This window comes from Taudactylus pleione, unplaced genomic scaffold (genome assembly GCF_031769625.1).
Source record: "Taudactylus pleione unplaced genomic scaffold, aTauple2 ptg000522l, whole genome shotgun sequence".
Taxonomy (NCBI): Eukaryota; Metazoa; Chordata; class Amphibia; order Anura; family Myobatrachidae; genus Taudactylus; species Taudactylus pleione.
This window is the reverse complement of record NW_028284924.1, coordinates 641,038-659,036: the sequence shown is the minus strand read 5'-3', so window position 1 is coordinate 659,036 and position 17,999 is coordinate 641,038. Positions and strand designations below refer to the sequence as shown.

Sequence of the window (17,999 nt, the reverse complement as noted above, 5' to 3'; positions counted from 1 at the left end):
AACAGAAATTCATTGTACCAGCTATGGGAATGTGTCTTTTGGCCAATACTCCCACCATAGATTTGTATCCAACACTGTGTGCCTTTTGTTTGCAGGAGTAGAGAGATATATTACAATTGTAACATTAGATGTGCTAAATGTTGCTATTCACATATATTCTCAATAATTTTATACATTGTAATGCGTTGTAGGTCATAGAGAAATCTAGAATCCAATGGTAAATTCCATCACTAATAATAATATATTAGGCAATACTGCCCCTATTGATATTAAAGTAGAGTATGAATATATGGACCATTCAAAGGGAGATAATATTATCCTTACCACACCCACCACACAGGGTATAAACTAGGCTTACAGGTGTAACAACTTGGCCTCGTGGGAAGAGAGCAATCAGACTGTGTGTCTTCCATTTGAATCTCTAGTCTGTTGACAGGAATAGGGGTCCCTAGAGTCATTGTTAGTGTCCTGTGGAGAGAGCGTGAGTGCACAGCGTGTCTCCTGCCTGAAATCTCTGGTCTCATAGCGAGAGGAGGGCACCCAGAGTGTGATTTGCCGTAACACTTGCCGTATCCAGAGAAGAGCATAGAAGCATTACTGCAGCTAAGTGTTTTTGGGCACTGTTTATATTGTATATTCACATTAATATCCATGCTAATACATTGTTTGTCTTTGTTTGAACTTTACTAATATTTTCAAGATATATAAATTTAGTGGGTTACTTGTATTAATTCATATACATACATACAGATGTGCCCACATACATCTATCCTCCGTGCGCTACAAGTTGCGCCACACAACGCGGGAGCTCGGTGTGACTCAATAGCGCCGAGCGTCTGTTTACCTTCAAATGCGTCTTATTTGCACAACAATGTGAACAGATAGCACAAGCAACTTCTGCTGATTAAAATGATATGCGGCATGCCTATGTTCTCTGAGCGAGTGTGGGTGTATCTGCATGTGAAACGCTATGTTAGTGTCAGTGGCTATATCATTGTAACGTAGCATTTTGAATACAGATACACCCGCACTCGCTCAGAGAACATAGGCATTGTGTATATCATTTTAATCAGCAGAAGCTGCTTGTGCTATCTGTTCACATTGTTGTGCAAATAAGACGCATTTGAAGGTAAAAATACGTTCGGCGCTACCGAGTCACACCACGGCATGGCGCGACTAGAAGGGCTGTTTAACGCGCCAGGAGGCTAGATGTGTGTGGACTCATCTGTATATTGTTAGTTAAGTTGATTTATACTCTGCTTTCAGTTACATTTATTAATAATCAATGTGTTACTTATATTCACATAATCAGTTGTTTATAATTATTTACTTACACTTTTTGATCATCTCATAATAAATGTTTTAAGTGATTTCATTAATCTTTTGTATCCAAAGAACCTGCATTCCACCGGTTACACCAAATATATTTGATGAAGCATTGCAACAATTGATGTACAGGACAACAAGATTATCAACAAGACTTTTAATAACAATTAAAAGTCTCAAAATAATTTCCCTTTGACAGACTAGATTATCTCAGCAGTGCGCTATACAGCATTTGGCCTGAAGAATGGGCACACATGAAAAAGACAGGTGTTACTTGCTTCCTCCTTCCATAGACAGCATGAGAGGTATTGGGATTTTTTTCTGGATTAGAAAATCTAGCGAAAATCACTGCACATACGTGAATTGCCAAACACCAGTTGGGAACCCATGGACGTCATGAGTGATGTCACACAAAATGGGCGAACTGCGCAAATACGCAGTACAAAATAAGGTGCCAATTAAACATTTGGACCTCCCTATTACTAGAAGGTATATAAATGGACTCCAAACACACTGCCATCCCAGAAGAAGTCTGTAACGACAAAAGGCTTTGGGACCTGCTCCTGGTGTCTCTTGGAATTAGACGCTAAAGTACAAGGACTCACAATCTTCCGAGAATGTGGGACTTTATTTAAGATGAGCATTTTTTTTTATTTTCTGTGTTGTGCTTTAAATCCCATTTTCTGTACTGTGTTCTTATCATATTAGATTAAAGTTATTGTATCATGTTCCAATTGATTGGGAAATATTTCTTACAACAATTCACATGGTATTCGTTAGACAAGGGTGAGGAGGTGCTTCCCAGTGACCAGCTGTCACCCAAGTACTGTGCTACATCTGCAGTAGGTCCGATGCTTCGATACCACATTATACTGCTCCTGCCTTATTCTGCCCTAATGATAACACTACCTTTATTACCCTGTGTTGGCAATGGTCACTTACTTATTCCAGTGGTTCTTGGAGTTGCGGTACAGAGATGGGAACATGATTGGCAGAATCTGTGCTGCGTTGTCGCTCATCAGACTAAGAATGTACTCATTGTTCCAGTAATATAGAGCCCGCTCCGCTACCTATAGCACAAACAAAAAAAGAAAAAAAACGATTTACTTTGTGTTTTATTATATGAGATACAAGGAAAGAGGCAGTTTAAGGTGAGACAGGAACATTCCAGTGCCGGGCCACACTAACGGCCGTGCGATCACAGCCAGGGACACAATGCCAATTCACTTGTGCGCAGGCCATTCTGTGAAAGGCAATTGGCGCAATAAAGGACACGCCCACTGCAAAAATGATGATATGAAGCAGAGAGTGTGAAGAGTAGCGGTGAATAGGAGCAGGCCGGATGGAGGCGTGAAGAGGCAGAATTAAAAGAATAGAAGAAGAAAAAGAGGAGAGTCGGTTAAACAGAGGTCAAAGAAAAGGAGGGCAGGGGACGGGCAAGGCAGCAAAACCAGCACTTAATCAGGGCAGGGTTTTACCATTGTTGTGTAGGGAGGGGACATTTGATATAGAAAGGGGATGCTGGGGGTCTGCCCATGGAACCAAAATGATTAAAGGCTCATACACACTTAACGATATGCTCCATGCGCGATATCGTTCAGTGTTATCCCAATGTCAGGAAAGACATTGAGCATACACACTGAACGATATCGATAACGATATCGTTCAGTAATGTCACCCTCCACATCCCCTAACTTGCAGAATCGGATATTATCGTCAGATTGTCCTGCAAGTTCAGGCAATGCACGATATCGTGCATACACACTGGACGATATTTGGGGCTAGGAACGATAATGATATCGTCCATATCATTCACTTTATCGTCTAGTGTGCATGAGCCTTAAAAAATGCACTGGTCCAGTAGAATAGAATGGGGTAGGACACTCTAAAGTAAGGTACAGTGAGATAGAATGGGTTGGAGCAGTGTAATGTAAGGTATAGTGAGATAGGATGTGGCATGGTATTGTATAGTACATTAAGTACAGGGTGAGTGTGGTGTACAGTAAGATAGGGTGGGATAGGGCACTGTCATTTAATGTATGGTAAGACAGGGTGAGATGGTGTAGTGGCGGGTACTGTATGGTCAGATAGGGTAGGGTAATGTCCAGTAAAATAGTGCTAGATGGGTTTATATACCAATATGTGGGATAGGGTAATCTATGGTAATATAGCATGGGATGGGATAGCTTAAGGTAAGGTAAAGTAACATAGGGAACAATAATCTAGCATGGGATGAGATAGTGTAAGGTAAGGTACAGTAATATAGTGAAGGATAGAGTAATGTAAGGTACAGTAATATAGGGTGGAACGGGATAGTGTAAGGTAAGGTACAGTAATATAGTGTGGGATGGGATAGTGTAAGGTACAGTAAGATAGGGTGGGATGGGATAGTGTAAGGTAAGGTACAGTAAGATAGGATGGGATGGGATAGTGTAAGGTACAGTAAGATAGGGTGGGATGGGATAGTGTAAGGTAAGGTACAGTAAGATAGGGTGGGATGGGATAGTGTAAGGTAAGGTACAGTAAGATAGGGTGGGATGGGATAGTGTAAGGTAAGGTACAGTAATATAGGATAGTGTAAGGTAAGGTACAGTAATATAGGGTGGGATGGGATGTGTAAGGTAAGGTACAGTAATATAGGATAGTGTAAGGTAAGGTACAGTAATATAGGGTGGAATGGGATAGTGTAAGGTAAGGTACAGTAATAGTGTGGGATGGGATAGTGTAAGGTAAGGTACAGTAATATAGGATGGGATGGGATAGTGTAAGGTAAGGTACAGTAATATAGGATAGTGTAAGGTAAGGTACAGTAATATAGGGTGGAACGGGATAGTGTAAGGTAAGGTACAGTAATATAGTGTGGGATGGGATAGTGTAAGGTACAGTAAGATAGGGTGGGATGGGATAGTGTAAGGTAAGGTACAGTAATATAGGATAGTGTAAGGTAAGGACTGTAATATAGGGTGGGATGGGATAGTGTAAGGTAAGGTACAGTAATATAGGATAGTGTAAGGTAAGGTACAGTAATATAGGGTGGAATGGGATAGTGTAAGGTAAGGTACAGTAATATAGTGTGGGATGGGATAGTGTAAGGTAAGGTACAGTAATATAGTGTGGGATGGGATAGTGTAAGGTAAGGTACAGTAAGATAGGATGGGATGGGATAGTGTAAGGTAAGGTACAGTAATATAGGATAGTGTAAGGTAAGGTACAGTAATATAGGGTGGAACGGGATAGTGTAAGGTAAGGTACAGTAATATAGTGTGGGATGGGACAAGTGTAAGGTACAGTAAGATAGGGTGGGATGGGATAGTGTAAGGTAAGGTACAGTAATATAGGGTGGGATGGGATAGTGTAAGGTAAGGTACAGTAATATAGGATAGTGTAAGGTAAGGTACAGTAATATAGGGTGGGATGGGATAGTTTAAGGTACAGTAAGATAGGGTGGGACGGGATAGTGTAAGGTAAGGTACAGTAAGATAGGGTGGGACGGGTAAGGTACAGTAAGATAGGGTGGGATGGGATAGTGTAAGGTACGGTACAGTAAAATAGGGTGGGACGGGATAGTGTAAGGTAAGGTACAGTCATATAGGATGTGATAGGATAGTGTAAGGTAAGGTACAGTAAGATAGGGTGGGATGGAACAGTGTAAGGTAAGGTACAGTAAGATAGGGTGGGACAGGATAGTTTAAGGCAAGGTACAGTAACATATGGAACAGTAATATAGAGTGGGATAGGGTAGTGTAAGGTACAGAAAGATAGGGTGGCACTGGGACGGGTTAGAGTAAGGTAAGGCACAGTAACATAGGCAAAGTGAGGTGGAGTATATACTAATATGTGGGATAGGGTAAGGTACAGTAACATAGGCAAAGTGAGGTGGAGTATATACTAATATGTGGGATAGGGTAAGGTACAGTAACATAGGCAAAGTGAGGTGGAGTATATACTAATATGTGGGAAAGGGTAAGGTACAGTAACATAGGCAAAGTGAGGTGGAGTATATACTAATATGTGGGATAGGGTAAGGTACAGTAACATAGGCAAAGTAAGGTGGAGTACATACTAATATGTTGGATAGGGTAAGGTACAGTAACATAGGCAAAGTGAGGTGGAGTATATACTAATATGTTGGATAGGGTAAGGCACAGTAACATAGGCAAAGTAAGGTGGAGTATATACTAATATGTTGGATAGGGTAAGGTACAGTAACATAGGCAAAGTGAGGTGGAGTATATACTAATATGTGGGATAGGGTAAGGTACAGTAACATAGGCAAAGTGAGGTGGAGTAAATACTAATATGTGGGATAGGGTAAGGTACAGTAACATAGGCAAAGTGAGCTGGAGTATATACTAATATGTGGGATAGGGTAAGGCACAGTAACATAGGCAAAGTGAGATGGAGTATATACTAATATGTGGGATAGGGTAAGGCACAGTAACATAGGCAAAGTAAGGTGGAGTATATACTAATATGTGGGATAGGGTAAGGTACAGTAACATAGGCAAAGTGAGGTGGAGTATATACTAATATGTGGGATACGGTAAGGTACAGTAACATAGGCAAAGTGAGGTGGAGTATATACTAATATGTGGGATAGGGTAAGGTACAGTAACATAGGCAAAGTGAGATGGAGTATATACTAATATGTGGGATAGGGTAAGGCAAAGTAACATAGGCAAAGTAAGGTGGAGTATATACTAATATGTGGGATAGGGTAAGGCACAGTAACATAGGCAAAGTAAGGTGGAGTATATACTAATATGTTGGATAGGGTAAGGTACAGTAACAAAGGCAAAGTAAGGTGGAGTACATACTAATATGTTGGATAGGGTAAGGTACAGTAACAAAGGCAAAGTGAGGTGGAGTATATACTAATATGTTGGATAGGGTAAGGCACAGTAACATAGGCAAAGTAAGGTGGAGTATATACTAATATGTTGGATAGGGTAAGGTACAGTAACATAGGCAAAGTGAGGTGGAGTATATACTAATATGTGGGATTGGGTAAGGCACAGTAACATAGGCAAAGTGAGCTGGAGTATATACTAATATGTGGGATAGGGTAAGGTACAGTAACATAGGCAAAGTGAAATGGAGTATATACTAATATGTGGGATAGGGTAAGGCACAGTAACATAGGCAAAGTAAGGTGGAGTATATACTAATATGTGGGATAGGGTAAGGCACAGTAACATAGGCAAAGTAAAATGGAGTATATACTAATATGTGGGATAGGGTAATTTACAGTAACATAGGCAAAGTAAAATGGAGTATATACTAATATGTGGGATAGGGTAAGGCACAGTAACATAGGCAAAGTGAGATGGAGTATATACTAATATGTGGGATAGGGTAAGGTAAAGTAAGATAGGCAAAGTGAGGTTTAGTATATACTAATATGTGGGATAGGGAAGGCACAGTAAGATAGGCAAAGTGAGGTTTAGTATATACTAATATGTGGGATAGGGTAAGGCAAAGTAACATAGGCAAAGTAAGGTGGAGTATATACTAATAAGTGGGATACGGTAAGGCACAGTAACATAGGCAAAGTGAGGTGGAGTATATACTAATATGTGGGATAGGGTAAGGCACAGTAACATAGGCAAAGTAAGGTGGAGTATATACTAATATGTGGGATAGGGTAAGGCACAGTAACATAGGCAAAGTAAGGTGGAGTATATACTAATATGTGGGATAGGGTAAGGCAAAGTAACATAGGCAAAGTAAGGTGGTGTATATACTAATAAGTGGGATACGGTAAGGCACAGTAACATAGGCAAAGTGAGATGGAGTATATACTAATATGTGGGATAGGGTAAGGCACAGTAACATAGGCAAAGTGAGGTGGAGTATATACTAATATGTGGGATAGGGTAAGGTACAGTAACATAGGCAAAGTGAGGTGGAGTATATACTAATAAGTGGGATAGGGTAAGGCACAGTAACATAGGCAAAGTGAGGTGGAGTATATACTAATATGTGGGATAGGGTAAGGCACAGTAACATAGGCAAAGTAAGGTGGAGTATATACTAATATGTGGGATAGGGTAAGGCACAGTAACATAGGCAAAGTGAAATGGAGTATATACTAATATGTGGGATAGGGTAAGGCACAGTAACATAGGCAAAGTAAGGTGGAGTATATACTAATATGTGGGATAGGGTAAGGCACAGTAACATAGGCAAAGTAAGGTGGAGTATATACTAATATGTGGGATAGGGTAAGGCACAGTAACATAGGTAAAGTAAGGTGGAGTATATACTAATATGTGGGATAGGGTAAGGCACAGTAAGATAGGCAAAGTGAGGTTTAGTATATACTAATATGTGGGATAGGGTAAGGCACAGTAACATAGGCAAAGTAAGGTGGAGTATATACTAATATGTGGGATAGGGTAAGGTACAGTAACATTGGCAAAGTAAGGTGGAGTATATACTAATATGTGGGATAGGGTAAGGTACAGTAACATAGGCAAAGTGAGGTGGAGTATATACTAATATGTGGGATAGGGTAAGGTACAGTAACATAGGCAAAGTAAGGTGGAGTATATACTAATATGTTGGATAGGGTAAGGTACAGTAACATAGGCAAAGTGAGGTGGAGTATATACTAATATGTGGGATAGGGTAAGGTACAGTAAGACAGAAAAGTTAGAATAATTGGGGCATTGCAGTTATAGATTTTTAAAATATAAAGCAATCGCATTAGTCTTTGGAATCAATTATGGGTCTTGAATTAATTAAACTACATAAATGGATTCTATTGTACATATGTAAGTAAAAGGTGAAACATGCTGCGGATGTATTCTCCAAAAACCCTGTTCGGCAGAGTCTGTCCATTGGCTGCAATGTCCGTCACTAAGGAAACAGCCGAGTGTGGGTCACAATAAATATTACCTGGAAATGAGGGCTGGACACACACTGGGCGAGCTGCCGGAACAGGGGCTCCATAATTTTAGTGAATTCTGCAGGTTCCATCACATCTAAGATCTCTTCCAGTTCATTCAGGAACATCACCTCCTTGGGGCTGTGAGTACGCGGCCAGAACCGCAGGAGTCCAGAGATCACCTGAAATAGTCCAATTATTACCATTAACTTCTTTTCCTTTGAAACAGCAGTCATCATGGGTTGCCTTAGTCAACCGAGCAGAGACAGGAAAAGTAAATATCTCCGGAATGTGGAATATAGGCCCTCATTCAGAGCCACTCGTAAGCGGCAGTACGCTCGTTCCGACCGATATTTGCAAATCTGCGCATGCGTACGGTTTTTAGTACGCATGCGCGAACCAGTCAGTGCGGACGAAAATAGTTTGTTCGCTATATAGCGAGTGCCTGCTACTTTGAGTGACAGAATGAGGCGTATGTGGGTGGTAACAGGGGAAGGTGCTTGAAAACGGGGAGTGGAGATCAGAACGCAGGCGTGCTTAAAGGTCAAAGCGGGCGTTTTAAGGGAGTGCATAATAAATACAGCCGCGTCATTGACCACGTCACTTGTTTTTTTTTACTCTGAACTGCTCGCAAAATAGCGGTAGGAAAAACCAACCACAAGAATAGCGAGCAGTTCATACGCTGTTCGATGTACTTGATTAATCTAATAAATAGCGGACATGACGTATGATGCGAGCGGCCAGGGGGCGTTTTTATCAAATAAACGAGCGTATGTTTTGCACGCTCGTTCAGACATGGAGGCGGCAACAGACCGCAAAGAGCGTACGGGTCATTTGAATAGCCACCCCCTTTTTCTGAACGAGCGAGCGCTAATTGCGTCCGGCTCTGAATCAGGGCCATAGATTGGTAGATTCCAAATTGGGACAGGGGGAGGAGCTGTCATATACTTGGGAAGTGACCATGCCCCTTAGGACATGGACACACACCCCTCCCCTCAGTGGCTGTGCACTGCATAAAAACACCTCCTGATATAGTGCGACGGCTCTTCCTCATCGCTATCATGCAAACGAACAACATGGATGGGAATAAACAACATTATTTTTATTAATAAAGTGCTGACAGTCTAGCACTGTACAGTGAGAGGATAACGACTTGAAACAAAAAGGTAAAGATGGCTCTGCCCAAAGGAGCTGAAGGAACACCTGGTGCATGAGGGAATGGCAACTGCGGGAGCTGGATGGGAAAGTGTTACTACAAGGCAGCAGCATTATCAGTAGCCAATAGCAGAGCCCTTGGTAAATGGCATTTCTGTGGCACTACCAATGTCACATTACGGATGAAACAAGGAGAGACAGAAAGTAAGGAGAGAGGCAGAAAGTGAAGACAGGGAGCCAGAACCAGTCATTGTAGAATCAGCTGCTGTCACTCATTAACACTCCAATGACATTGATCAAAACGGAACCTCCATCCTCTTCTGGATCTGAAGGCGGCTTTTGCTGTACTCTTGTGACTCAGGGGTAGATGTACAGATGTGTCCTTATTCATCTTTGCTGCAGTGGCGCCAAACAACCCCACTTGGCATACCTGGTCCCGTGAGACTCTGCTAGCGCTGGGCATCTTTTTGGCGAAAATGCGTCCAAGTCCTAATGTGATGCAACTAGGATGCACCAGGAGACTGTGCTGATTAATTTGATACGTGACGCTTGTATATCTGTGTGCGACTGAGTCTCTCAATCCGCATGCAAAGTGCTATGATGCGGTGGCTGCAGCTTTTTACCCACTCCAAGTGCCATTTACAGACTCGGGGTCCCATTTAACAATGAAGCTTAGTACCGACGGCATTTTTCGTTTAGTATCGCAGTGATACTAATAAAAATGCCACTGGTGTTCAACAATACTTACCTCTCCAGGGAAGTCCACCTCGTCGGCGAGGTCCTCTGCTCAGCTGCTGGCAGCCTAAATAAGCCATTGACGGGCTTCTGTGTAATGCACATGCACGACGGTCCGTCTGTGCATGGCACTTTAACCCAGCAGTGCCTGGAAGGCTTCGCTGAAGCCTGAAAGGCAGCGCTGGGTCCACATTGCTGGCAATGGGGACAGCATCGCTCTCGCCATCTAAATATATAGTGACCAAGACCAAGCAAGTTTATAAAGAGACCTCAAGGACTCACTGGCACCTGCGGGAACAGGCTGTACTTCCTATATGTCCACACTTCTGCCCCATTATATTAAGCATTGATGTGACAGTCTTAGGCAACTGTTTAATTTGTTGAGGAGGCAGAGCTGGGTTTCTTTGGTCTTCGGTACATATAAATGCAGGGTTGGGCTGGCCCACAGGTGTACAGGGGAAATCCCAGAGAGGCCCCAATGCTGAGAGCCTCATCCCCTCCACTAGGGATCAGTAAATTGGTGGAGCAGGATCATGGTTGGTTTGTTCCAATGGAAACTACACCAAAAATAGCTCTCCTGCAAATCAATGTTGTGGGTCCTCACGCTCCCCTTTTCCCCTCTTTTGGAAAGGGGCTCCACTCTTTGCATGTCCTCTCTTATGGTTGGACAATTCCCTCAGCTCTAGCTGGCCACACCCTTTAAGTTTGGGCCCTACTACTGCATTCCCGGGTGAGCTCTTTATGCCCTAGTCCGACACTGTATAAATGCCCCACCATCAGCTAAAGATTTTGTATATGCAGCGCAAACGTGAGGAGTTTTGCTCGTTTTCTTCTCTTCAACAGTCTCTGCAAATCTACTGAGAAACCTACTAACCAACTAAACTATGCTAAAAGTTTTCCCAATAAAGAACTACTAAGATGGATGTTCTTCTGCTTTTTCGGGGGTGTAGAATCCTCCTAGCTTTACTTCTTAGCAGAGAGGGAACTTCGAGGCGATCGCGCTTTTGTGCTGATCATATATGGGCGTCGGCAGAGCCGGTCCTAGCCAAATTAGTGCTCCAGGCAAGATTTTGGGTTGTGCCCCCCCCACGTGGGATCCTGAAAAGGGGTGTGGCTCCATGGAAGAGGTGTGGCCTCACTGTGCTGTGCTCCTAGCACACCTCACCCAGCACAGATCACAGTGTCCCTCACCCATCTCCCAGCATAGCACCCATCTCCCAGCACAGATCACAGCACAGGAACCCTCACTTAGCATTCCTCTCCCAGCACAGCAGAGATCGCAACACCCCTCTCCCAGCACAACACATTACACAGCACCCATCACCCCTCTCCCAGCACTGCACTCATCACCCAAGCCCTCACAAAGCTCAGCACCCCCTCTAACAGCACAGAGGCAACCCCCACCTAGCACAGCATGGTGTCAGCACCCACCCTCACCCTATTCCAGCAGAGCACCCCTCTCCCAGCAGTGAGCACCACAGCCCTCTCCCAGTTCCAGATTTACTTTGCATGAGCACAACCTGCAGAGCCGCCCGATTCAAGGCACAGGCATTTACTTAGGGGTAAATTTACTAAAGTGATAAGTTGTAGAAGTGAGTTTTAAAAGTGATTTTGCCCATAGTAACCGATCAGATTCTAGCTATTATCTTCGAGAAGGTGCTAGTTAAATGTTAACTATAATCTGAGTGGATGGTATGGGCAAAATCAGTTTTAAAACTCACTTCTAAAATTCTCATTTTAGTATATTTACCCCTCATAGTTCTGTATGAGCCTCTGCCCATGTGCAGAAGATTAAGATAATGGTAGCGGCCGTCGTCCCAGTGTGTGCCACCCCAGCGCTAACCACTAGCCGCCGTCCAGGTTCCCCGCGTGTTTTAAACATATATATAGTCCAGCGTGTTTTAAACATTATATATATATATATATATATATATATATTTATTATATATATATATATATATATATATATATATATATATATCATAAAAAAAAAAAAAAAAAAAAAAAAAGGAGGTTCTATGCTTATCTGTGTTCAGAGGGGAAAAATAAAAGAAAAAGAATATTATTTATCATATATATTTTAAACACGCTGGTCACTATTTATTAATTCCACTATTTGCAGTTTAACTTTTTATAGTATATTACCAATACTATATTATTATTGATGTGAACGGACCCCCTTATCACTGGGTAATGTGGTTTTTGCACTTGTGATACACAGACATTTTAGATTGTTATTTTTAGAGTATTTATTGTTTGGCGCTGGTCCATACACTTTTCCATATTCTATATACATATATTTCTAGTAAGATGACTAAAGTGCTAGCACAATTGTGATGGAAAAGAGTTTGAAAAGAAATGCAACAAGCAAAAGATGCGTAAGTCATGTGACAAGAGATTTCTGACCATTTCAATTTCTTAATGAATAGTCAACTGTCATCTGCACATTCATGTGAATCTCCAATTCTGCAAAAGCTATCTGTGTGGCTCCTTATACCAAAGTCCAGGGGAAGCCCGCACTGCAAGCCCTGCACCCGTATTATCTAAAACTTACCTCTCCGAGATCCCACGTCGTGTGCCTCAGCACTGCTCAAAACGCCGGAAAATAACAGCTGCGGCCATTTTTCCAGCGTTTTGTTCATGCGCAGTGCGGAAATCGCTGGGAAAATGGTGGCCGCGTTATTTCCCCCGGCGATCTGCGCATGTGTCTAGTGCCCAGAGTCTACTGATGCTGCAGTGGCCGGCCAGCCACGTCAGTCAGCTGCCAGCCGCCGTAGAGAAAGGAGGGGACCCCGGACGGGGAATGCACATGGCACCCCCTCTCTTAAGACACCCCTGGTGAACGGTGCTGTAATCCGAGTGATGTGTGTGCGATATACAGAGGCACAACGCTGTTCCACCTTTCTTTTTCTAAACCTTTCAAACAAAAAAAAAAAAAATACTTGTACAATAGTGATATGAAAAGAATGTAAATAAAGTGTAATAATTATATGTCATGAAGATTAAATACTCGTAATTAGGAACGTTAAGAAGTGCGCACAGAGGTGTCTCTTGGAGGTCTTTATGCAAATGCCACTGCAAACGCCTCCCATAGTGTACAATTCCGTGTGACTGATATGCAAGAACTGAGACGCCCACTTTCAGGTTCGTACATACAGTAATACAAATTTCTATGTCGTTAGACACTCCCGCATCGGGATGCCACTGTCGCTATTCTGACCATCATCCCATACCTAACCCCTTATGTACAGTTGAGTATCATTTGCAAGTCAATGGTAGTCCAGGCCATTATATATTACATTTTCCCCCTAAGATAGTCTATTTAACAAATGAAACACAGCGATATATTCTTCATTTACTGGACACTACTTACATTTACAGATAGCTCCAGGACTTAATATGTGGAACAAACAATTTTAAGAAACATTTTGGATTAGATAAGCTGTTTTACTTGTATTTAGATGCAACATTGCACTATATATCTGTTGTGCTTATGTCTATGTAGTACGACATTGCTTGCCATTATCTTGAAAGTGGTCACCACTTATATATATAGACCAAGGGGTATTATTACCAAGTTCGGGTTTTTGGGAGGTGGAGATGTTGCCCATAGCAGCCAATCAGATTCTACTTAACATTTATTTAGAACCTTCTAAAACAGAATAGCTAGAATATGATTGGTTCCTATGGGCAACATCTGCACTTCTAAAAACCCGCACCCTTGTAAATAGAATCCCAATTTCCCTGCAGGATCTGTATGAAAATCTCAAAATGTAAGCGATTTGCAAATTAGAGTTAAAATGGCGCATTGTGTCATGGGTAGCATAGTAAGTGCACCCATTTAATATGTTCATCAAGGCCAAGAATTCACTAACCATTATGTGTGTCATTCGACCTAACCAGAAATCATCAGGTACGTACTTTCTTACACTATTATCTGAGACACTGATCCTGCAGTCTCCTTCAGGCATTGAGACACCAGCTGGCAGGTCCTTACAGAGACTGGCGACAGCTTCAGATTTATGCTCTCTTCAAATGGCCATGATCCAGCCAGACTACCGCATCCTCTCGTGTGTAGAAAAGTGTGACCGCCCTACTGCAATCACCCACAGACTTACTGGGTATAACTTTTATTTATAATGCGAGAGAGAGAGAGAGAGAGGGGGGGGGGGAGAGAGGGGGGGGAGAGAGAGAGGGGGAGAGAGAGAGAGAGGGGGAGAGAGAGAGAGAGGGGGGGAGAGAGAGAGGGGGAGAGAGAGAGAGAGGGGGAGAGAGAGAGAGAGGGGGGAGAGAGAGAGAGAGGGGGAGAGAGAGAGAGAGGGGGAGAGAGAGAGAGGGGGGGAGAGAGAGAGGGGGGGAGAGAGAGAGGGGGGGAGAGAGAGAGGGGGGGAGAGAGAGAGGGGGGGAGAGAGAGAGGGGAGGAGAGAGAGAGGGGAGAGAGAGAGAGGGGGGGAGAGAGAGAGAGGGGGGGAGAGAGAGAGAGGGGGGAGAGAGAGCAAGGGGGGGAGAGAGAGAGGGGGGAGACGAGAGAGAGGGCACACGCTCTGTGAGTCACTGGTCCTTTATGGAAACTACACGGATGATGTTGGGGATTTAAAATGACTGCTGTACAGAAGCTATTTAACATTATGGTTCCACGGCGTTACACATAGACAGGCAACATGACATGAGGTTATGTCCTTCCGCTAAAGAAGGGTGAGATCGGAGAACGGATCTTGCTGGATAGGATTGCATTGTGTGTACGGTCAAACACATTCTCTTCTCTTCCCCAATTTAGATAATGAAGACTATTTTTCTCTGTGTAAATCAGTGTCCACTTCTGAGACTCGCCTCACACCTTTGCTCCTGACACACTGCAGCAAACTTTCTAGAGCCAACCTCTCAGACTCACCTCTAGATTATTCTGCTTCTAGCCCTAACAAGCCTGTCCTCGTCACTTCTAGAATGATTTATTCTAGAACCAGCCAGCCGGTGCAGATGTCACCTCACGGTATACATGTCAGAGGTAATGGAGCAGTGGTGAGTTTTGTAGTGTGCAGCATGAGTCGGGCACATGAAGTCATGTACTTACTGGATCAGTGAGGGTGCTGTCCTTCTCCAGGAACTGCACAACGCAGTAAGCCAGCTAGCAGGAGAGAAAGAGAGAGATGTCAGCAATTATTACCATATGACAGTTGCTGATCACTGAAACACAAGATTACTTGCCAGATTCATTTGTTTGTGTCCTGTTTTTTTTTTTTTTCATGACAATAGAAATCAGTTTGTCCCAGGTTACTATACAAGCCCCATACCCATGTTTTGGGAGACTTCCATGCATCTCTCAACCTTTCTAATGACTGTGCGTATACAGAACAGAATGTCACATTGCTCCGCTACATACAATGTGTCCACATGTGTGATAGTATTTCTCACTGTTCTATAGTAGTAAATGGTAACAAATATTACATACAGTAGAAATGTATTCTACAATACACTGGTACCGCACATACATAAAAACATTTCATCTTGAAAAAGGGACAAAGAGATGATTTACACCTGACAGCATGAGAGTGCAAACATATAGCAGGAAAGGAGAAAGCAGGAGGGAGACAGAGAAGGGCAGAGACAGAGAGAGAGAGAGAGGGAGAGCGACATAGAGGAGGAGAGAGACAGAGAGAGCAGGGGATAGTCCTGTGCCTCCTGCTGCTATGGAAGCTTAGAAGCCCTGAATAAACATGTTTTACACTTTCTTTAAATGCCACTTGAAATGCAGAATCGAGATGAATTCAGACACGAAGGCAACACTGGAGGAAAAGTACTTTGTGTGTAATGCAAACACTGGCATACAGTAAATGCATCAGCACTTCCATGCTTACACTCACTCACACAATGGGAAACATTCAGACCGTTCTTTGCACTTCTATTTCAACTCTGTAAATAACAGTTTTACAATAGTTAATGAGCAGGAGAATGTTTCTGGCTAAAACAGCAGTCAGCACATGATGGCCACGAGCACACAAACAGTTCTCAGGGGTAACAAGTGTTTGTTTCCCCAATAACACTAAGATGATGACTGTGTGAATTTGTTCCTCATAGTGAGAAATCGCTCCCTTCAGGGTCTAATGGACTGAAGCCCAGGGGCGGCCACTTACTGGGTCTACTGTCCAAAATACTGAGGGCCCATCCACTTCCAGAATTACTGCCCTGAACGACGATGACCTGCCTCTGTCTGGTTCTACTGTCCTGAGTACAGAGAACCTGCTCCCTTCTAGATCAACTGCCCAAAAAACTGAAGCACGGCTCACTTTTGTATCTACTGTCCTAAATACCAAGGGCGCGTACCATTCTAGAACTACTGTCCTGAATAGAGAGGACCCGCTCCCTTCTCTATCTATTGTCCTGAATACAGAATACCACCCAGATTCTGGAACAAATGTCCTGAATACCAAGGGCTCACTCTCTTTAGGATCCATTGTCATGAATACAAAGGACATAGGACCTCATTCAGAGTTGGTTGTTGCGGCCGCTCGGTCATAAGGTAAAAGGGGCCGGATATGCAAATGAAGCGCTCGCAAGTTGCATCGTTAAGTTGGGATCGTTAGCTGGACAAGCGAGGGGAGGATGCGGCCGTAAGACTAAAAATACGCCCCCTTCTCGTTCGCAATACACGTCATCTCCGGGCATATAAGGATTAATCGAGACCATCGGAGCTGGTCGTAGAGCTTAAGATAGACCATACCCTCTCTTAAGCACTACGATCAAGTCAGTGTAAAAACCTCCCATGTCACATGTGCCATGACACTACTTAGTTAATTATGCACTCCCATAAAACACTGTTTGCATAGTCAGGCACGCCTGCGTTCGGATCTCCACTCCCCCGTTCACAAGCACCTTCCCCTGTTACCACCCACAAACGCCTCATCCTGTCACTCAAACTAATGACCTGGCCAAGTTGAAGGAGAGAGAAATTTCTGATCGTAATAGCTAGTTTGCGCACGCGCATTGCGAATTTTACGCATGCGCAGTTTAGCGAACATCGGCGGCGTACAACCGAGCGGCCGCAACGACCGACTCTGAATGAGGTCCTTACTCCCTTCTGAATCTACTATCCTCAGTTCCAAGGACATAGGACCTCATTCAGAGGCGGTCGTTAGTTGCAAGCGGTCGCACTGAATCAGGGCGGCCGCATGCATCCTGAACGACCGCCTCCTTGTCGATAGCTAAGCTGTGGGTTAACACCCACAGCTCTAGCGACCGACATGGGTGATGGTCGCGATGGTCAAGACCATCGCGACCATCGGGGCTTACGACCAGACCCTAAGGTTGGGTCTGGGCACTCGTAAGACCCAGGGAGCTTCCTGCTCTGATCGAACAGGAAGCTGCCCACTGACATAAGCAATGTCAGTGGGGCCGCCCCCAAACGGTAAGCGTTCCGGTGGGAACGCCTCAGTTTGGGCAGGCACGCCCCCCAAACGGGGCGAGCTGTCACTCACAGTCGACAGCTCGCCCCGTCTGCTGCGAGACCCCTAGCGACGGAGTGTCCGTCACTAGCCGGGTCTCGCACATGCGCACAACGGAGCCGGCTGTGTCGTGCGCTTGCCCAGTGGGGCAACATCGAGTCGGTTGCGAGCGCTCAGCACTTGCTACCGACTCTGAATGACCCCCATACTCCCTTCTGGACCAACCACATTCTGGAACTACTGTTCTGACTACAGAAGACCACCCCAATTCTGCCACTACTGTCCTGAATACAGAGGAACCGCTCCCTTCTAGATCTACTCTCCTAAATACCAAGAACCCACCTCATTCTGGAACAATTGTCCTGTATTCAGAGGACCCGCTCCCCTCTGAATTTATTTTCCCGAATAGGGGGAACCTACCCATTTGATACGACTATCCTGAATACAGAGGACAC

General features: G+C 43.8%; 1 protein-coding gene across 7 annotated transcripts in view; it reads right to left on the bottom strand.

Annotated features, from left to right (window-relative positions):
• Positions 1 to 17,999, bottom strand: part of PPP2R5D (protein phosphatase 2 regulatory subunit B'delta) — a 58,398-nt gene that overhangs the window by 18,385 nt on the left and 22,014 nt on the right. For all 7 annotated transcript variants that reach the window (XM_088450699.1, XM_088450696.1, XM_088450698.1 and 4 more), the window contains exons 10-12: positions 15,177 to 15,230; positions 8,227 to 8,397; positions 2,269 to 2,396 (exon numbers count right to left, since the gene is read on the bottom strand). In XM_088450699.1, coding sequence (XP_088306825.1) covers positions 2,269 to 2,396; positions 8,227 to 8,397; positions 15,177 to 15,230 — 353 coding nt within the window. The remainder of the gene's footprint in view (positions 1 to 2,268; positions 2,397 to 8,226; positions 8,398 to 15,176; positions 15,231 to 17,999) is intronic.